The 19,372-nt window shown below is 52.3% G+C and overlaps 6 protein-coding genes across 6 annotated transcripts; 2 read left to right on the top strand and 4 right to left on the bottom strand.

Moving 5' to 3' along the window:
• Positions 1–76: 76 nt before the first annotated feature.
• On the bottom strand, positions 77–3,459 carry ams1 (Alpha-mannosidase; the record flags this gene model as incomplete). The annotated part of the gene is made up of 3 exons (XM_014693807.1): positions 77–1,426; positions 1,494–3,234; positions 3,314–3,459. The coding sequence occupies 3 exons, from the start codon at positions 3,457–3,459 to the stop codon at positions 77–79; spliced, it is 3,237 nt and encodes a 1,078-aa protein (XP_014549293.1).
• Positions 3,460–6,313: 2,854 nt separating this feature from the next.
• Positions 6,314–9,079, top strand: msh1 (MutS 1; the record flags this gene model as incomplete). Its single annotated transcript, XM_014693808.1, has 2 exons — positions 6,314–6,454; positions 6,518–9,079. The coding sequence occupies 2 exons, from the start codon at positions 6,314–6,316 to the stop codon at positions 9,077–9,079; spliced, it is 2,703 nt and encodes a 900-aa protein (XP_014549294.1).
• A 495-nt stretch (positions 9,080–9,574) lies between these two features.
• Positions 9,575–10,682, bottom strand: p0 (60S ribosomal protein uL10; the record flags this gene model as incomplete). The annotated part of the gene is made up of 3 exons (XM_014693809.1): positions 9,575–9,581; positions 9,641–10,401; positions 10,509–10,682. 3 exons carry the CDS (start codon positions 10,680–10,682, stop codon positions 9,575–9,577), a joined length of 942 nt encoding a protein of 313 aa, XP_014549295.1.
• A 492-nt stretch (positions 10,683–11,174) lies between these two features.
• On the top strand, positions 11,175–12,922 carry trm82 (tRNA (guanine-N(7)-)-methyltransferase non-catalytic subunit; the record flags this gene model as incomplete). Its single annotated transcript, XM_066129726.1, has 3 exons — positions 11,175–11,701; positions 11,760–12,452; positions 12,517–12,922. The coding sequence occupies 3 exons, from the start codon at positions 11,175–11,177 to the stop codon at positions 12,920–12,922; spliced, it is 1,626 nt and encodes a 541-aa protein (XP_065986027.1).
• Positions 12,923–13,427: 505 nt separating this feature from the next.
• Positions 13,428–14,864, bottom strand: mas5 (Mitochondrial protein import protein; the record flags this gene model as incomplete). Its single annotated transcript, XM_014693811.1, has 4 exons — positions 13,428–13,744; positions 13,812–14,633; positions 14,700–14,769; positions 14,832–14,864. The coding sequence occupies 4 exons, from the start codon at positions 14,862–14,864 to the stop codon at positions 13,428–13,430; spliced, it is 1,242 nt and encodes a 413-aa protein (XP_014549297.1).
• Positions 14,865–16,692: 1,828 nt separating this feature from the next.
• On the bottom strand, positions 16,693–19,230 carry CLIP1 (CAP-Gly domain-containing linker protein 1; the record flags this gene model as incomplete). Its single annotated transcript, XM_014693812.1, has 2 exons — positions 16,693–18,679; positions 18,767–19,230. The coding sequence occupies 2 exons, from the start codon at positions 19,228–19,230 to the stop codon at positions 16,693–16,695; spliced, it is 2,451 nt and encodes an 816-aa protein (XP_014549298.1).
• Positions 19,231–19,372: the final 142 nt, after the last annotated feature.

Raw genomic sequence — 19,372 nt, 5'->3', positions numbered from 1 at the left:
TAATCCCCCCTTACCGCATACCTAGCACAACTTTGATGCTGGCATCGGGACATATGCACTCAAGCTCATTAGTGTCCTAAAGCTGAAGCTTGAACGTTGCCACCTCAAACGGTCTCAGCTTGATATCAAATTTGCCATCACCAAGTTCTACCTCTTCCAACGCATCCTCGAGAATGTTTGCTTTGTTCACTCGTTTGACATTGTACGACGTCTCGATGGTGCCTCTGCTATGGCCGCCTAGAGATTCGTACACACGCAGGATGATGCTTTGTCCCTTGTTCACTCGCAAGCCCTCCCGAAGGCTCACATCCTCATCGTCGTGACCTCGCTTGATTGTGTCGAGAATCAACGACGAAGACTCATCCCTGTTAATCAGTTTGATTGGTGCCTCCGATATGGACTGAATGGCTGTTTCGGGGGCGGACAGCAGCTTCAGTGGGTTATTGAAAGCGTAAGCCGCCTTGACAGTAACAGAAGACAAGGCGCCATTATGGGGGAAAATAGCCCAACGGATGCTGTGCTGCCCCATATCAGCGTGCTCGTCAGGGGCCTTTGGCGCGCGAAGAAGCGACAGACGCATGGTCTTGCCTGCAGTAGCAAAACCGTACTTGCTGTCGTTGAGAATAGAAACACCATAGTTGTGCTCGGACAAATCAGCAAACTTGTGGCAGCATACTTCAAACTTAGCCATGTCCCAGCTGGTGTTGTAGTGTGTAGGTCGCTTGGTGATGCTGAATGCAGTCTCGTACGAAGCCTCGGTATTAACTACATTAACAGGAAACTCAACCTTTAAAAACTTGCAGTCTTCATGCCAATCAACTTCGGCGGAGCAATCAACTTGAGACTGCTGTCCCTTTAAAGCCACCCCAAGAGAGATGTAGGATTTCATGGAGCTCTGGTCGCTAATTTTGATATCGGTAACCAGAGTAACACGGTGCGGCTTGTTCTCGTGGATCTTCGTCTTGCCATAGTGAAGCTCTCTGCGGGTATTGAGATGATAAATTTCAACATCCCAGGCTTGCCAGTATAAAGGAATGTCGTCAAAGATAACAAACTTGTTGGCTTGACAACCTTGCTCGACAACCTCGCGATCATTGACAAGATCATACAACGAGGTGATACAGCCCTTTTCAACCACTATACGGAGTTGTTCGTTCTGTAACACAAATATCTCTCCGTTCGAGGTCAAAGCGACCGCGGGCTTGTTCTCTTGAATCTTAAAGCGGCGGACGGGGAGCAATTGAGCATCTCCACAAGCAACACCAACTTCAGTCTCAGATAGCTGGACAATTTCCTTACGATGCCACGGCAGCGTGTTGACAACGACGGACTCGTGGAGAGAGTTTGACAAGGTAGAAGATACCCCAAAGGAGTTATATAGATCCGCAAGCAGCTTGTCACCGGTCTTGAACACTTCAGCGTAGAACTGTGCCTTCTGTTAGTATGGAACATGTTGTGCATTACAAGAGGAGTCGGCCGACTGTAACCCTTACCTTGTCGGATTCATCATAACACATTTCAATGGAGCTGCCAGGAAGACAGTCATGAAACTGGCAAAGCAAAACATTCTCCCACATGCTGTCAATCTCCCTCGTTGGATACTTGTAGGACGAGTCTTTGATAGAAGCAATTGTTGCCAGTTGCTCGATATCTCTCAAGAGAACTTCGGCCTTGCGGTTGAACATCTTGTTGTTGGCTTGTGTGGTATATGTGCCACGATGAAGCTCAAAATAGAGTTCACCATACCACGTAGGAAAATCCTTGGCTTTGGGTGCCAGACGTTCAAAGAAGTCGTCAACGCTCAGACCAAGCTTGAGCTTGGGAATGCCCCCAATGGTGTTGCTGATACCTGCGCATCGACGCAACTTCTCTAGGTGCTGCCATGTTGGGCCACCGCCCCCGTCGCCTTTACCAAACACCAGCAGCGAGGAACTGTCGACCCGCATCGTCTTGTGTCTGCTGATACTGCGACGCAGGTCACCAAAGTCGGCTTCTGCTGTGTATGTTTCGGATGGTGGCATGTGGCACATGACTTGACTGCCGTCTGGGCTCACCCACATAAAGGTGGTATGGGGGAAGGTATTAATATTGTTCCAACTCAGTTTCTGGGTCAGGAAACGGTCCATGCCAGCCAGGCGACAGAGCTGGGGTATTTGGCTGGAATATCCAAAAGTGTCTGGCAGCCAGAAAGTGCGGGAGCGAGAGCCAAACTCAACCTCGAAGAATCGCTGACCATATAAAAATTGTCGAACAAGGGACTCTCCACTGGGTAAGTTTGTGTCGTGTTCAACCCAACTACCACCGATGGGATGGAACTGTCCCTCATTGACCTTGCGCTTGACGCGCTCGAATGCACTGGGATAGAGTTGCTTCAACCACTTGAACTGTTGCGCCGAGGAACACGCAAAGCGCGCCTCGGGATATCGGTCCATCAAGTCGCATTGGCTGGACCAAGACCTGACGATTTTGCGTTTTGTTTCCGCAAAGGGCCATAGCCAGCAAGTATCAATGTGACAATGACCAATACCAAATACGACAGGCTCCTTACCGTGTTGGTAGACTTTGTCAGAGTCAACGTCCGGTCCGATGATCTCCTTGGCAATTTCTCTGCACTTTAAAATGGATTCTTGATTGTTGACCTGGAACGTGTCAATGATCCTCATGGCAACGGCAAGGGCATGATTCTGTTCAGCAGAGTCTTCTGGAAGCTCTCGCGCAGCGTCTCCAAGCTCCCACATGTCAAAGTACAGCTTGCGAGCGTCCACATTGACGGCAGTGATGTTGGCCTTGCTTAAACCATAGTATCTGTTCTGGTCCGGAGGAGCAATGCTAGTCTTGCCGTTGGGAGCATTTCCGAACATGCCATTGCAAGCCATTTCGATGTAAATGACGTGTTCCTTGCCATCTCTGAAGGAGTCGGGAAGATTCCATTCAATACGATCACCGCCGCCGGTGAGGCCCTGGAGGGGGATGCCACACTCGGTCCAAACGAGACCCTCATTGTTGGCGTCCCATTCCAGAACAAGAAGTTCTTGGTCGAGAATTTCCTTTGGCACTTTCAGGTGGAGCCGGAACCAATGCGTGGTCCATGACGGACCAAAAGATGCACCAATGTGAGTTTCCTTGAACTCGTGTGACGTTGCCTCTTTGAACGTAGGTCGATCCTGACCGGGGGCACTCCAAACATAGATCTTTACGTGAGGCTTACCGGAGAACCTTGCGTTGTATAGGTTGCTAATTCCATCAGAGTTTGTAAGTCAGAGCGCCACGACTCTTCGTTTGTCTATGTAGCAATGGAAACGCGATCACTTACGCCAACAGGTTCACCTTGTCATACTGGCCAGGCTTGTAAAAGGGTTCAATTCGGTCCTTTAGAATGCTGGTCTTGGGAACGCCCACTGGTCTGCGAACAAGCACGGGGTAGGAGACCTTGCTCCTCGTGTCACCACCGCCGCCCATGTTAAGAGCTTCGATACTGACTCCTGGGGCTGGTGGAGCTGAGCGATTGGAAAGCCGTCGCAGCTTTCCGGTCAGAGAAATAGGCTGTACGTAATCCGGCGAAGGGATATGCTGAGGGCAGTTGGCGTCCCGAGGAAAGATGGGATGGGCGAGACTCTCGTAGGAACTGCAGTATTTAAATCAGCAGCTGACGAGAGCAAGGGACCCAGAGCAGTTGAGCCGATGCAGGACGGACAAGGTAGCAGGGCGTTGCCGTGGTATGGCATGCAACTCAAAAGAGCAGAATTCCGTACAGAGAGCGCGATAGCAAAAGAGCTAAAGGTGACGGAGAGGCTTGACGATGTTGGATGCAAGTCGAGGGCGGATGACGGTGGCTGTAACTGGCGAGGGCGGGAGAGGGGATCGATGCTGCAAGTGGTGGATGGGGAAGCTCGAGAGAGCTTCAGCAGGGGGGGTGGGGCTGGGATCGGGTCAACTGGCTGGGCGGGGGCGGGCCTGGGGGCGCTTAGGGACCTGGGGCTAGGTGGTTTTTGGTGGTACCAGTGCCGCTTTTCAAGTACTCAAGTGTTCGAATCGTGGAGGGGCAATGCATCGGGCGCAGGGGAGAGGACGTCGGGCCTGGTCTGGTTGGCTGGCGACTCTGCGTTCCATGGCGTCTGGTGTCACGTCGGTTTCCGTTTCCTGATGTCCTACTCCAAGGACCGACAGCCCGGCTTGAGCTTCCTTGCTCCCTTGGCCTTGAAGCATCTGGTGGGTGGGCCTGTCGATGTGGATGTTGCATCGGCTTCTGGAGATTGTGGACCGGGTGTGGCGTGCGGGGAGCATGTCACAGACTGTCTCATTTTGGTCTCGGCCAAACAAGCAACACTGGGATGGACAAACCTCATCGTGACAAAGGATAACGGTATCGCTGCTGTGTATTTCTATTTTGTTATTCCTTATCGACTCCAACGAGGCCTTCGTGTGTAGTGCTAGGTAGTTGAGGGCGAAGGCAAGCGTTCCGAAGACTGAGTACAGGTTTCGGGGCAGTGATGCACCGACGACATGCGACCGGGCAGAAATGCGTGGGGGTTGTCGCGAGACAAACAAAGGTCGATAGATGCCAGGCGGCTGCAGTAGGGAAAGCAGAGGACAAAGGTTCCCGGCCGAATGCCGACGTGCGGTGCCAAGAAAGAAGATGCTCAAGGGATGCAGACGAGTGAGGCAGCACGACGCAGCTCCGGTGTTGTCTTTAGATATTGGCCCGAGCAACAATCCGTGTCCCCGGACGTCGCTACATGTGCTGTCGTCTAGCGAACGCCTTGGCCTCGCGTCACGAGGCAAGCGCATTCGTGTATCGACGCCAATTGCTGATCTGTTGGAGGTTTCGCGTACGCACGCACGTGCGACCGAGTGGCAGCATCGGTGTGTTGTTTTTGGAACAATCCTGGATCGTACAAAGCAAAGAGGCGAGGCGTACATGTGTGTCTCTTGTGTCTCACGATGGCTTTGTGGCCATTGTGATGGATAACTGTCAGCCAGGAGCATTATGGACTATGGGTTTTCAATGTTGTTTGCGCTCGACCAGCTCGGAATCTGCCGCCACGGCTTGGAACCACGAGGCCCCGTCATGTATGGCTTGAAGCTTGTGGTTGCAGGGCTTTTTCCGTCGGGGGATGTTCTTGCGGATATAGTCGTCTAGTATTTTTTGTACAACCATATTTCTTTCTTTCTTTCTTGATAAGTTGTAAGATTCCTGCATCGGGTCTGGTGTCAAATTGACGTATCGCTGATCTGAATCTAGAAACTGCTGGACACCTACTCCCTTACCTACCAGAGGTACTTGAGTCGGTACTATTAGTACTTAAGGTAGTATCCACCCGTACTAACTCCAGATAGATGTCCCAGTCTGTAGCAGAATATATTTGTCAACCGAAAAGTACTTATACAACAAGATATAAATTATATACTAATATGCGAAGTATATCATGGTACAGAGCCCGATAGCCAGGTACCTGATCTGGCTAAATACTAGGCACTTTTGGCCTCCTACTGTACCTCGGTGCATGCCACCAGCATGCACTCCGTGGCATGGCCACATGTATTTTCCAATTTTAGCATGCAAACGCGCAATTGCACAAGGACAAAGGAGAATTTTGTCCGAGCATGCACACTTGCCAGCTACTGTCTTGATATCCGGATGTTTTGATCTTTGCGCGCCTGTGCTGGCCGGTGTCATTTGCTGCCCCCTTGCTGACTGGACCACCACTTGCACCAAATTCATGGAACAATCAAGGACAGAACAAAAGAAATATTGCCAGCTTCTGGATTGAGGCAGAAATGCAATAAAAAATAAATAAATATGCCATGAAGCTGCCATATTTTCTACTACTCCATAGCCAGTATTTGATTCAAGCTGCCCTCTATCGAATCTCTGTGCTGTCGAACCACACACAGTGTAAGCTCCACACCAGAAGCCACAGAAAGAAGACTTATCGACAAGGAGCAGCGAGACTGCATCGCCATCTTCTTCAACTCCATCCAGCCCGCAGCAACGTCGCTAGCTACACGGAGCATTCAGGGGATCCGAGCTCCCATGTTCCCGCCACTCCGTATCCATGGAGCTCGACTGTTGCAAAAACATGGAGCCCGAATTGTAACCTGTCGTGGTGGGCTGTATCCTCCGTTCGCACAACCGTCCATCTCGCCCTCAAACGGCGCGCCTTGTCAACTGCAATGTCGCGGCGCAAAGACCAAAACTACCATAAAGCTGTGTGACTTGCCCCAGGGCCCAATCAAGTCAGAATTCAAACCCCCTCAAGAAGAGGAGAGTGAGCCCAGCTATCCCACGGTAGTGCTCCAGGCAAGCCGCAACATGCGCAAGTTTGACAACTGCGTGCTTCTCACCCGCGTCGGCAGCTTCTACGAATTGTACTTTGAGCACGCCGATGAGTATGCTCCCCTTCTGAATCTCAAGCTGGCATCTAAAAAAACCAACGCTGGGCCTGTGCCCATGGTAAGAGACGAGCCCAATTCCCCCCTTTTCTTGGAATCTTGCAGCTCACACTATCCATCATAGGCTGGCTTCCCCTTCTTCCAATTGGACCGGTTTCTGAAGATTCTAGTCCAGGACCTGAATCGTCACGTGGCTATAGCTGAGGAATTTCCCAATGACGCCGCAGACAAGGTCAAGTCTGGAGGCTTGATGCATGACAGGAGGGTGGCTCGAATTGTTACCCCCGGCACCCTGATTGACGAAAATTTTATTGATCCGTATGCGAACAACTATGTTCTGGCTATACACCTTGCAGGCAGCAAGGAGGCACCGGAGTTGAAGTCTGCCATGGTTGAAGACCATGGCATTCGCGTTTCACCTCCAGCAAGTCCAATGCTACTTGGCTTGGCATGGCTGGACTTGTCGACGGGCCATTTCTTCACGCAGTCCGCAGACCTGGCTTCTCTACCGTCAATACTGTCCCGTATTGGCCCTCGAGAAGTTGTTCTGGATGAGAACATCGAATCCCAAAAGGATCATGACATCTTTTCCATCCTAGCTGAGGACAGACATCTAATAACGTACTCCCCCAAGGGTGGCCTGACGGACATCGGAGACTGGACACCATTATTAGAATCACCAGTACCAGAGAGTGCCCGGAAAACTTTCACAAGCGAGGAAGTCCTCGCTGGTGGCCTTGTCCTAAACTACGTCAAGGGACGACTCCAGGGAATGACGGTGAGACTACTGCCGCCTACGCGACACGAGAGCATGCAAATCATGAATATTGATAAAAACAGTCTGCGGGCCCTGGAAATCAAGCAAACGATCCGGGATGGCCTCTTTCGCGGGAGTCTCTTACACGGCATTCGACGAACAGTTACAAAGAGCGGAGCAAGACTGTTGAATGAATGGCTTAGCTCGCCCTCTACATCTCTTCATGTCATCAATACGCGACAAAATTTGGTTGCAAGATTCATTGCTGCCGAGCATCTTCGTGATTCCATCATTATGCTACTCCGACGGAGCCAAGATTCGCAACGACTAGTCCAGAAGTTTTCTCTGGGAAGAGGCGACGCCGACGACCTTCTAGCACTGGCACACACTATTCGAGCCACGGAAGATATCGTCATTTTACTCCAAGAAGCAGCAGCGTCAGGTTCCGATGCCGCACAGAACGAGTGTCTTTCGGGGCTTTTATCGCGTATCGATCTCACCCAGCCACTCAAACTAGCTCGCAAAATCAAAGGCGCCATCGACGAAGAAGGCATCGTCCACCAGCATGAAGTAGAAGACTCCGAAGCAAGCCAGATGCTCGCACTTGCCCAGGATATTGTCGCAACCGAGGGATCTCAAGAAGACGCATCATCCCTACACAAGAGCAAAAAGAAACGACCAACATCCATCAAGGAGTACTATGCCGAAGACAACGACGCCTGGATCATGAAACCTGGTGCGAGTACCAACCTGAAAAGGCTGCATGCGCAACTTTCGTCTCTGCTAGATGAGAAGATTGAACTAAGTGACTCTCTTCGCGAAAAACTCGGTGCTTCTAGCCTTACACTGCGGTGGAGCACAAGCCTTGGCCACATTGCCCATATAAAGGGGAAGGATACCAAGAATCTCACCAACATCCGAGCCCTTTCGTCCAGCCGCTCAACCACATCCTTCCACTTGTCAGAATGGACGACGCTAGGCCAACGTCTTGACCAAGCGCGCTTCCATATCCGCCGAGAAGAGCAGAAGGTGTTCCAATCCCTTCGCGAACAGGTCGTCCGGAACCTCGTCAAGCTGCGCGGTAATGCTGCAGTCCTCGACGAACTCGACATCTTGACATCCTTTGCCAGGCTGGCCGTTGAGCAGAACCTCGTCCGCCCCAAGCTCAACAACTCTACAACGCACACCATCATTGGCGGGCGACATCCCACCGTTGAAGGCGGCCTGGTAGAACAAGGCAGAAGCTTTGTCAGGAACGATTGTCTTGTGGGAAGTCAACCAGACGGCTTGCTCTGGCTGATCACGGGTCCCAACATGGCAGGAAAGAGCACCTTTCTGCGGCAAAACGCCCTCATCACCATCCTTGCCCAGATCGGATGCTACGTACCCGCTTCGTATGCGGAGCTGGGTATTGTAGACGCCATATTCAGTCGTGTCGGCTCCGCGGACAACTTGTTCCGCGACCAGAGCACCTTTATGGTCGAAATGTTGGAAACAGCGCACATTCTCAAACAAGCGACGCCACGGTCGTTTGTCATCATGGATGAGATTGGTCGGGGAACTACGCCTGAGGACGGCACCGCCGTCTCATATGCCTGTCTGCACCACCTGGTCACGGTGAATCGGTGCAGAACACTGTTCGCGACACATTTTCATGGTGTCGCTGATTTGGCGGCATCAGATGGACTGTGCACAGTCGACGGCGGCGGACCGGTACAACTATACTGCACCGACGTGGAGGAAGATGACCAAGGGGGGTTTGTATATGTTCACAAGCTACGGAAGGGCATAAATCGACGGAGCCATGCTCTTAAGGTAGCCAGGCTGGCAGGTTTGCCTGAGCGAGCCATGGATACTGCAACGCAGGTCCTCGAGGCACAGGGCGCTCCTAGCACGTTTTCTACATGTGCTGCGTCGGGGGCTATTTGATGGGCGTGTACAAAATACAATGTACAATAGCGAATCTAAGATATAGATGTATTATTACTATTGCACTTTTTTTTCGTGTTAGCCAATGCTCTGGAAAGAAAAGGGCAATAAAAATGGTATAAATAATAATACGATGTCATAGGGTTGTGATACGTGTGTCATCAGGAGATATTCAGGGTTAAAAAGCTCTTGAAGTTGTTTCATAATCATCCAAAAGATTGTTTCATGTCAATGGAAGAAGAAAAAATAGCAACTAACCTTCTCATATATAGCGTGGAGCTCAACGTCGAGGCGGCTTCATCACGTTTCACGGAATCATTTGTACAAGTCGTCATGTGAGGCATAGCTTTCATTACGTGTCGTGTGTCAAGAGGACATTTCCAGATATCCTGGCTGACCATCAAGCGACCTATGTAACCTTTTGGAAGATGCATGTATCGTAAACCCAACCGAGATTGTGAAAGCCAGCCCAACGCCGTTATTCCGAGATGCCGTTTAGTCACTGCAGCAAAAGTTAGTACGAGCTCACAATAACCCCCCAACAGGGGAGAATCCACGTACAAGAGACCACCGAAACCCTCCTCGTCCTCCTCCTCAGACTCGTCCTTCTTCTCCTCCTCGGCAGCAGCGGCGGCAGCACCACCAGAGGCGGCAGCGGCAGCAGGGGCGGCAGAAGCGTAAGCCTCAGGGTTGGCAATGCGGTCCTTGAGGTCCTCAATCTCGGGCCAGCTGATCTCGGTCTCGACGGCAACGGCAAGGATGTTCTTGTAGGAGTTGACGACGGAGTGCATGACCGAGGGCAGGGTGGGGAAGTTGATAGCCAGGGAGATGGTGGCAATGGTGGTGATGGCCTTGGCCAGGGTGCCGAGGAGCTGCTCCTCGCCAATGTCGAGAATCTCGGCGGGGAAGGCCTGGCCCTGGTCGTAGACCTGCTCGATTCCCAGACCGTACGTGAAGGGAGAGATGTTCATCATGTTGAGCAGGGTGGCCTCAGAGGGGCCGACCTTGGTGCCGGCCTCGACGAGCTTGAGATCGGTCGTGATTTCAATGGTACCACGGGCAATCTTGGTGGGGACACCGAGGGCCTGGAAGAAGGACGTCTTGCCGGGCTCCATGCCGGTGTTGCCAGCGGGAATCCAGACATCGACGGGAGCGACGGCACCGGCACGAGCAGGGGCGGCGACACGGTTGGCCAGAAGCTTGTCACGGATGTCCTTGAGCTCGCCGTTGGTGAAGACGAAGCCGACGTTGCCCTTGACGAAGGGCAGGAGACGCTCGTACTCGGGAGTGTCGTTGATGAAGGTCTTGAGGGCACGGCGGACCTATTGGCAGCAAACTTGGTTAGCAAAAATCAAATCGCTTCAGAAATTGTCCCGACTGTTCAATGGCTCGGGTTTTGCCCATCAATGTTCAAGGAACTGCGACATACCATAGTGTTCTTGCCCATCAGGACAACGCCATCTCCACGCAGGGAGTGGCGGACTTCGTGCATCTGCTGCGAGCTGACATTGTCAATCGAGACGATGAAGACGGAACGGTACTCCTCGAGCAAGCCCTTGAGCTTGTCGAAGTAGCCGGCCTTGTTAGCAGTCTTGCCCCCCATATCTTCTTATTTGTGAAGGCAGGATTTTTTAGGGCAAGGGGTATATATATGAGGAAGGGGATTTGGTGATGAGGTTGCGTGATGGTGTTGTCGCAAACCAACTTGTCGAGGGTGGGCGAAATTTCGGATTTTGTTTCGCCAGTCATGAAAATGTGTGCTATGCGAGCCGCACCCCGGCCCGTTGCAGCTTAGGGCTTGCCTGGGCTAGGCTGGATCAAGAAAATGTGGACCACACGATGCATCTCCAACGAATAGTCACGTGTTTCTTTCATTCACCTTATCCACTTCTTAGTGTTCGGACGGCCAACCAAATGCCAGGCAGAGACGTAAGAAAAGTGACATACAGAATGTACTTTTTTTTTCTGCAGGTGAGCTTCAGTATATCAAGTTCTTTGCTTTAAAACGATGTTAAACTTACAAGTCAGGGCAACTGAACAACACTGAAAATAGACCCATTGGGTCAACTTTCGGCCCCCTTATATATCCCTCGAAATGAGTCTCACGGCAATCCCGTATAATCGGGTTCAGACCATAGGCAATATCCTCTTTGCCACACGCGGTGGCAAGATTCACTCATTCAACCTCTCAGACCATAAACACATATCAACATGGCAACACCCCGATCTAGAAAGGCATAGCATAGCAGGTGACTCACAAAACGAGCCTAAGAGTGAGACCAAAACACCAACAAATGCTGAAAATGTCCCTGAAACGGAACAAAGTGAGCCGCCGGCCAAGAGACAGAAAGTTGCTGAAGGCGATCTGAACATTTCCGCAGGAGATGCCACTGCAACAAAAGAGGAAATTGTGCAAAAAAAGGTTAAGGGGGGTAAAGGAAAGGGCAAGAGCGACAATCACGGTGATAAGTCACGAATGGGAAGGGTGGTAGACCGCCCTCTCATCACCCTCTTGACATGTACAGACGACGGGAAACATCTCATTGCCGTATCGGGACATGACAAGTCTGTCTGGGTGTTTGAGCACGACGGCGAGGGTCAAATAACTCAGCTCAGCCAAAGGTACAACATGTCTTTAAAAATACGCTTGATATACACACACAGGACTAACACGAACCAGAGTCATGCCCAAACGCCCCAGCGCCATCACCACCGGGCCCGGCTCTCAAATCATAGTCGCCGACAAGTTCGGCGACGTATACTCCCTCCCACTCATCATGACGCCCCTATCACCATCAAGCCTCGCTCTCCGCGCTGCGCCCGCCCCCAAACCATCATCAACCGAACCAGCAGCCAACACCTTCACCGTTCACTCCAAGCGTAACCTCGAAGCCCTCGAGCATCAGCGCAAGCAACTCGAGTTTGAAAGATCCAAGGGGGGAGAAGCGAAGCTTGAGGGACCAATCTTCGAGTCACATCTACTACTAGGCCATGTGTCCATGCTCACGTCTCTCATCGTCACAGAGACCCAGGGACGGAAATATATCCTCACAGCCGACAGGGACGAACACATCCGCGTGTCGCGCTACATCCCACAGGCCCACATCATCGAGGGCTTCTGCCTCGGACACAAAGAATTCATCAGCGAGATGACGATCCCCCTCCGCAGAGAGGACATCCTCGTGTCCGGGGGCGGAGACGACGAGCTGTTCATCTGGGACTGGAAAGCCGGCCGCGTCCTCTCCAAGACGAACCTGCTAGCCCTGGCGCGGGAGATTGCGCCGCAAACGACGCGAATAGCCGTCTCGGGCCTGACATCGCTGGTGTATCCCGAGGAAGGCGGCGTGACATATGTTCTCGCGGTATGCGAGGAGTAAGTTTTCACTTTTGAGGCACCAGAGCCACATTCCCTGGCAGGGTATTAACAGAGTCGACAGCATCCCGGCCATCTTTACATGGCAACTCACACCGGACAACGAACTCAAAAACCCAGGCATCATCCAACTGCCCTGCAACCCACTGCACGTCGCCATCGCCTCTGCTTCCAACGAGACGGCCCTCAAACTCGTCGTGGCCATGGACCCAGGCCAAAATGTACAGGCCAAGAGTCTACACGCATACACCCTCACACGGACTGAGCACCGACTGTCATCCGATGTGGAAATACCTATTCATGGACAACGCAGCGATGGGCCAGAGATGCAAGTTTCTGAAAGCGAAATTCGCAACATGTTTTATGCCATTGAAAACTTGCGCAAACAGGGAGGTGGTGGTGAAGATGCGGGAACTGATGCTGTTGCAGAGGGCAATGGAGAGGAAGAGGCAAGTCCTGCCGAGGGATAAATATATATGTATGTAAAACTATGAAACAAATTTTACACGAGATGATTAAATTCAAATGAAAAATCAAAATTCAACGTTACGCATGGTCTAAGTCTGCAACTACCAAAACTCGTCGAATCATCTATATCCTCTAAACGCCAACCAACCAGATGAAACGCTCACAGCTTCCCCGACAGTCAATGGCGACTTAGAGCGCAGTCTTGCTTCACCACCCTTCCCCGTTCATGCTTCATATTTCCCATAAATGCGTGGGGCCACAGCTGCTTATTATGCCCTTTCTTCGGTGTGGTATCAATGAGATCGCAAGAAACGATGCGCTGCGTGATTCAAATCGAGAGAGTCACATGCGCTGCGCTATTAGCAGTTCGTTTATATTGTCGGCAATGCCCGTGATCTCGGCCCTCCCTATTCTAAGAGCAGGCATGTCAAATCGTACAGCCCCCACCTTGCCGTCAACAACTTTTTTGTAATCGAAAACATCGCCAATATCAGTCTTCCCGGCCAATTACTGTGAAGCGCACTGGACACGCTCGGCGCCGGGGTGGCCGTCGTCCTCGTCCTCGTCCATGCCAGGGCTGCCAAAGACTCGGTTCTGTGACTGGCCATCCATATCTTCCAGATCGGCGGGTTCGGTCATGGCATCAGTGGGAGGGATGTTCTGGACAGACGGTTGAGGGAGAATCTTCTGGAGGGCGGCGAAGGCAGATTGATCCTGAGTCCAGTTCTTCTCAGGGAACTTGACATTGAAGTGGATAAACAGGTTACCGAAATTGTGGTGGCGATGGGATGGCATTCCCTGCCCACGGACCATCTTGATGGATTCTAAAAACAAGAGGTCAATATACGCGTGGTCTTGAAAAAATAGTGCCTATGGGGAATTAAAACTCACCGGGAGCAATAGCCTCGCCAGGTAATATGTCAATAGCAAGCCAGCGATCATCGAGGTGCTCAATGTAAATAGTGCCGCCGGCCAAGGCAGTGACGAGCTCAATGTCGCATTTGTAAAGCAAATCGTCATCCTTGCGGGTGAATCGAGCGTGAGGCTTCTGCTCAATCTCGAAAACAACGTCGCCAGCCTGTACTCCGGGGGACTGGTCACCCTCGCCGCGGAACTCGACCTTTGTGCCACTGCGTACTCCCTTATCGACGTGGACATGCAGGACTTTTCTGTCGACAATCGTCTTCTTGCCATTGCACTGCTTGCAACGGTCCTTCTCTTTGATGATCTCACCTTCACCGTTGCAATCCGGGCATACAGTCTGGAAGCGCTGAATCATGGGACCCATCTGGCGCATCATGGTCTTCATACCATGGCCGTCGCAGCCCGCGCACTTGCTAACAGCACCCTTCTTACCGCCCAGGCCCTCGCACTTGGGGCAGATGATGGATCTCTGTAAAGCCAGCTTGGAAACCTTGCCACGGTAGATGTCTTCGAGAGAGACCTTGTGAGTGTGGTGAATGGTGCGAGCCTTGGGGGGACCACGACTGCTGCCGCCGCCGAACATGCCTCCCATACCGCCGAAACCACCGCCTCCAAAGAACTGGGCGAATAGGTCCTCGGCGGGCATGCCGCTGCCGCCCCCAGCACCATTAAGGCCCTCTTTACCATACTGGTCGTAGATTGATCGCTTTTGAGAGTCGGTTAGGACTTCGTATGCCTCTGTGGCGAGCTTGAATTTTGCTTCGGCTTCGGCATTGCCAGGGTTTTTGTCTGCGTTGCTTGTTAGACTGATGCGGGTGATGGAGAGGGCGACTAAATAGTCTCAAGGCCACATACCAGGGTGGTTTTGCAAAGCCGTCTTTCTGTAGGCCTTCTTGATTTCAGCCTCTGATGCGGTACGCTCGATCTATAGAAACGTTAGATGATTATCATTGTTGTCGAAAGTCAGCGATATGTGTGTTCACATACCCCAAGGATCACGTAGTAGTCTTCGCTTGACATGGTGACAGGCTCAAGGAGCTAGTGAGCAAACGTGGTTGGAGTAGGAATAAAGATGTCGAAGTCTGTCGGGGCGCGAAGGGTTGATTATGTTCAACTCTTTCAGTCCGCAGTGTGATCGCAGCTATATTGAGTCTGGTGGAGGGGGAGCCAAGTATTAGTCAACATGTACAGAAACCAACAGAAAGCGACTGATGCGTGAGACGGCCAAGGCGGGAGGCGAGGCTCTGGTCAAACAACAAGATGCAACAACGCAACCACGGCGAGATTTTATATAATGACAGGCCTCGCGCTATGAGTATCCAAAACAAGCGACTGTGCAAGTAGTGACCATCTCAACGTACCCTGTGATCAATCAAGACAGAAATGGGAAGATGAATGTGTTTATTGTCGTTGGTGGCGGGGCGCCTATCTGAGAAATTTGCCAGCAGTAAGCGGCGTCGGTGGCCCTTGGCAAATGCCCTGCAACAACAGGTGCTCTGAACGAAAAATATGAAAGAGCAAAGAAAAGGGACGAGGGCGTCTGGTATTTGTGCGTGCTTGGAGATCGAGAGGGTCGCTAGCCTGTTCAAGCCTGGATAAAGTAAGGAAGAGAATTCGAGTGGAGGGAGAAGAGATGAGATTACAACAAAGGGACCAGGTTGGAAGTCTGCGCAAGCGGCTCCTGGGAAAGTTGCAGTTCAAAAAAACAAAGTCTCGTTCCTCTAGGACGGAAGACGGTGCAGGGGTCCGCCCCAAGGTAGTGCGCCTCATGGAAATCTATCGAAGAAAGTCGAGTCTGTGGCGGTGCTGATAATGCAAGACGTGATCGCAAAGGACACACCCCCCAGACAAGAACTACGGGGCTCCGATAAAGTGGTTTTATAGCAGGAAAATCTGCATTGAATAAGCTATAAATGTATTACAGGCCTTTTTGCGAGGGTAGCCATCTTTTTCTAGCAAGTTGAGCCTTGAAAATGGTGCTCTGACAAAACACCTGGATGTCGCGCACTAATAGTTGCAGCCTGGCTGTCCCCGCCTGCGTCGGCAACGTGAGGCTCAGAGGGGGCTGCCCATATTAATCCATGTTTGTTCGATCCTTGTCAGCATTGAATCCATCAAGTCATACTACGTAATATGTACGGAGTACTCCAGAGTCCAAATGTTCGTCGGGAGCACTTAATCTCCGCCCTCCGACTGGTCCGCCATAGTGCCTCCTTTAACCAAGCAGACCAGCTACGTTGATCATGGTGCCGTGACGCCCTTGGCTCGGGCCATTCTTAACGCACTGCCATGTTACGCTCTGAACATTTGAATTCTTTCTGTGTTCAGATGCGCGCCCTAACGAGTCGCACGGAATCAGACCTCGCAGCGATCGGGTGGCATTTTGGCCTTGTGGTCCCATTAAACTTCGGCTGACTTGGAACTTGCGCTGGCTGGAGCTCCCTAAACCGCCTTAGCAACAATGCGCGCACCCTTTCCATGTTGCCATATTAATGCATATTGCTGATCTCCCCGGGGATCAACAACTCACGGCCAAGGCAGAACACCCTGCTGTGCCAGAAAAAGTTGAAATCTTGATAATACGGGTACGTAGAGTAAGATATTATACAGTAGTGTATTATTACAAAAACTTCCTTTTCACGCCCGAACAACACACAGGGCGCCCCTTCATTAATAAAGAACATGGGGTATGGTGGTATCAATAAAAAAGAGTACACTGTCCAAGCAACGCGCTCCATGAAGAGAGTGGTGCACACTCACCCCGTAGGGCGATGACATTACGCCACTGTACTCCAACAGGCATACATATCTTCCTCATCAAGCAATCATCATCCACTGTGTCAAAAGCTTAAAATGCATCCTCAAACGGACAGTCAACACTATCATGACCATCTCGCTCGCACACCGCACACCACTTCCCTGTGTCAACAACTCCACTCTCCTTGCCCGCCACTGGCCCAGATTCCATCGGGTTCGGGAGGATTTTGATAGCGGGAGCTGTAGGAAATGCTGCCTTGGGCTTTGTCGGCGAGAGCGGAGCCGGGTGGGCGTCTTTCACGCCCAGAGAGTTTTGAAGCTTCAGGCCTTCGCGAACAACATCCTTGCCCGTCTTTATGTCACTAGAAGCTTTGGCAGCACCCTCTGGACCAAACATGTTGGTGCAGGTCAAAATGTCATGCCCACCAGTCTCGCAAATCTCGCACCAGAGAGTGCTATTCTCCGTGGCTGTTGAGTAGGCGTCGCTCTCATGCATCGTGTCCAGTGTATTACCTCGCCTGTGGTTAGGCTCCCTCGTGTGGTTCACCTCGGGGGATATAGGCTCGTAAAATCGGACGGGAATGACTGTGTCGCGCGAGTCTCTGAGGGAAGAGCGATGTCCCGAGTTTTTCTGCGTCGCGAGATTACCCCCGCGAAGAGCCTCTAGCTCCTGTTCAAGCTCTTCCTCCCTGCCATTCTTCTTGTCCAGCAGCGACTGCAGCTCTGCGACTTGCCTTGCTAGACTTGCACGAGCCGTCTCGCCGTCTTCGCCACCATTCATGAAAGACCCCCGGCGTTGTGTCGGTGTTCGATCCTCTGCGTCTCCGATGGAGTCTCTGCTGAGAGAGTGGATGATGGCCTTCAGTCCTCTGATTTCGTCTTCCTTCTGCTCCAGTTCTTTTAGCAGCGCCCCTTTGTCGTCGTGAGGGGCGCCACCACCAGGGCCGCTTTGTTCACGCTCTCGTCGCAACTCCGTCTTGGTTCTCTCTACCTCGCCTCTCAAGAACTCAGCCTCACCTCTTGCCTCAGCCTCACCACGACGAGCATCCTCCAAGCCTTCCTCGAGCTCTTGCACAAGTTCTTCGAGTTGTCTCAGTTGGCTTGCGACGGAATCAACGTCAAGATTTCTGGCCTCAAGCTCCCGGATGTCTCCCATGAGCTCTTCGATACGCTTCTCATACACTCGTTCGGTTTCTGTGCTAGCCATCTCCAATGTGTCAATGGTGCTGCGGAAGTCTGCCCGATGGGCGTCAAACTCTGAGGTGAGCATGGCGATCTTGTCATTCTTCTCCCGCAACATAGCCCGCAGTTGAGCAGAATCCTTGTCGTCGAGACTGTTCCTTCTCATCCCAGGCATATCCGTACTTTCGATAAGGCCTTGAAGCTCAACTAGGCTGCTCTCCATTTCGGCCAACGTCGTAGCTTGATCCTTTAGCTGCCTGTCACGGTCCTCAAGCTGGGATCGAAGGCGTTCCATCTCCTCTTCATTAGCAGCATTGGCTCGGGAAGCTGGGCGCCTCAAGTTCAGGACAGATACGGAGCTGCCAAGTCCGTTTGGCCCTAGCCTTCGCGGGCTGCCAGACAGTGACGGTGTCGACTCTTCGTCAAAACCAGGAGCGGATCCTAGGACCGAAGCACTGCGAGGACCGCCGATGCTTGGCTTGCGATCAAGTCGAGATGGTTTTTTGTTTGGGTCGCCCGCTGTACCACGGACGCTTTGGGTAAATCGACTGTTGTTCGTCGGGCTGCCATACCTTGCAGGTGGCCTGGGAGCCGGCGTACCGATCGAGGGACGGGGTCCAGGAGTCATTTGAGTTCGGCGCACCGGGGAATCTGGCCTTGGAAGAGATGTTCTCGGTGGTCGTTTGGGCCCGGGGCTGGGTGCTCTGGCGCCAGGTCCGACGGAGGCGCTGAACTTGGGTAGGCCTGGCGGCGTATAGTTTACTCCGTTGGCTCGCCCATTGGCGCTTGCAGTTGGGGTCATTGGGAACGAGCTGGTAGAAGAACCTCGACGAGACGCTTTCACTACCGGAACAAATATGCCCGCGCCTGGGGTTGAGGTGGCGAAATAAGATATTCTATTGGGTATCAACAAGTTAGCGCTGCTACTTTGGAGACATGAGAAAGAATTTGAGCATCACGGAGCAATTGCAGGTAAAGCATACCCGTCCACATCGCCGCTGTTCTTGCCCCTCGCAGCAAAGTCCTGGTGAAGCTCAACGCCGGCAAATGTGCCTTTCTTCCCCTGAACGGTACCGACAAAGCGAACAGTACCGTACATGCCACCGGGAACGTCGACAGTATCTCCAACGAGGAGATCTTCAGCCGATTGGCGGCGAGGGGTCGCTGGAGCCATGGCTGGCGAGGAGTCGCTCAATACTGTGTCGAGGGCGTAACTCTCGCTGACATCGGGTATGCTGGCCAGCGAACTAGGAGTAAGAGCAGCAAGCGAAGCTTTTCGTGGCAAGCCCAGGGTCGGCGGCAGCAACTTGGACTGCGCAGTAAATAAAGTATTTAAATTGGGGGTCGAGGCAAACGACGAGGGACCACGTAGTCGCGATAAGGATGGTCTTGAGCGCAAGGCTCTGGTCGACGTGGCTGTGGTTGTGGTGGTGGTAGTAGAAGCCATCGCGAGAGCAGACGACCAGATCGGGTCAAGATTGGCTGCCCACCCTCAACGGTCTGGTAGTCTTGGGAGCGCTCGGGCAGGTACAGGAAGGAACTTGCGCCTGCCGTGTTGGTTCTGCAACCACGAGCAGTCGGTGCCCGCT

This window comes from Metarhizium brunneum, chromosome 1 (assembly GCF_013426205.1).
Source record: "Metarhizium brunneum chromosome 1, complete sequence".
In the NCBI taxonomy this organism is placed as follows: Eukaryota; Fungi; Ascomycota; class Sordariomycetes; order Hypocreales; family Clavicipitaceae; genus Metarhizium; species Metarhizium brunneum.
The sequence above is the reverse complement of the archived record's forward strand: the minus strand, read 5'-3'. Positions and strand labels throughout refer to the sequence as shown.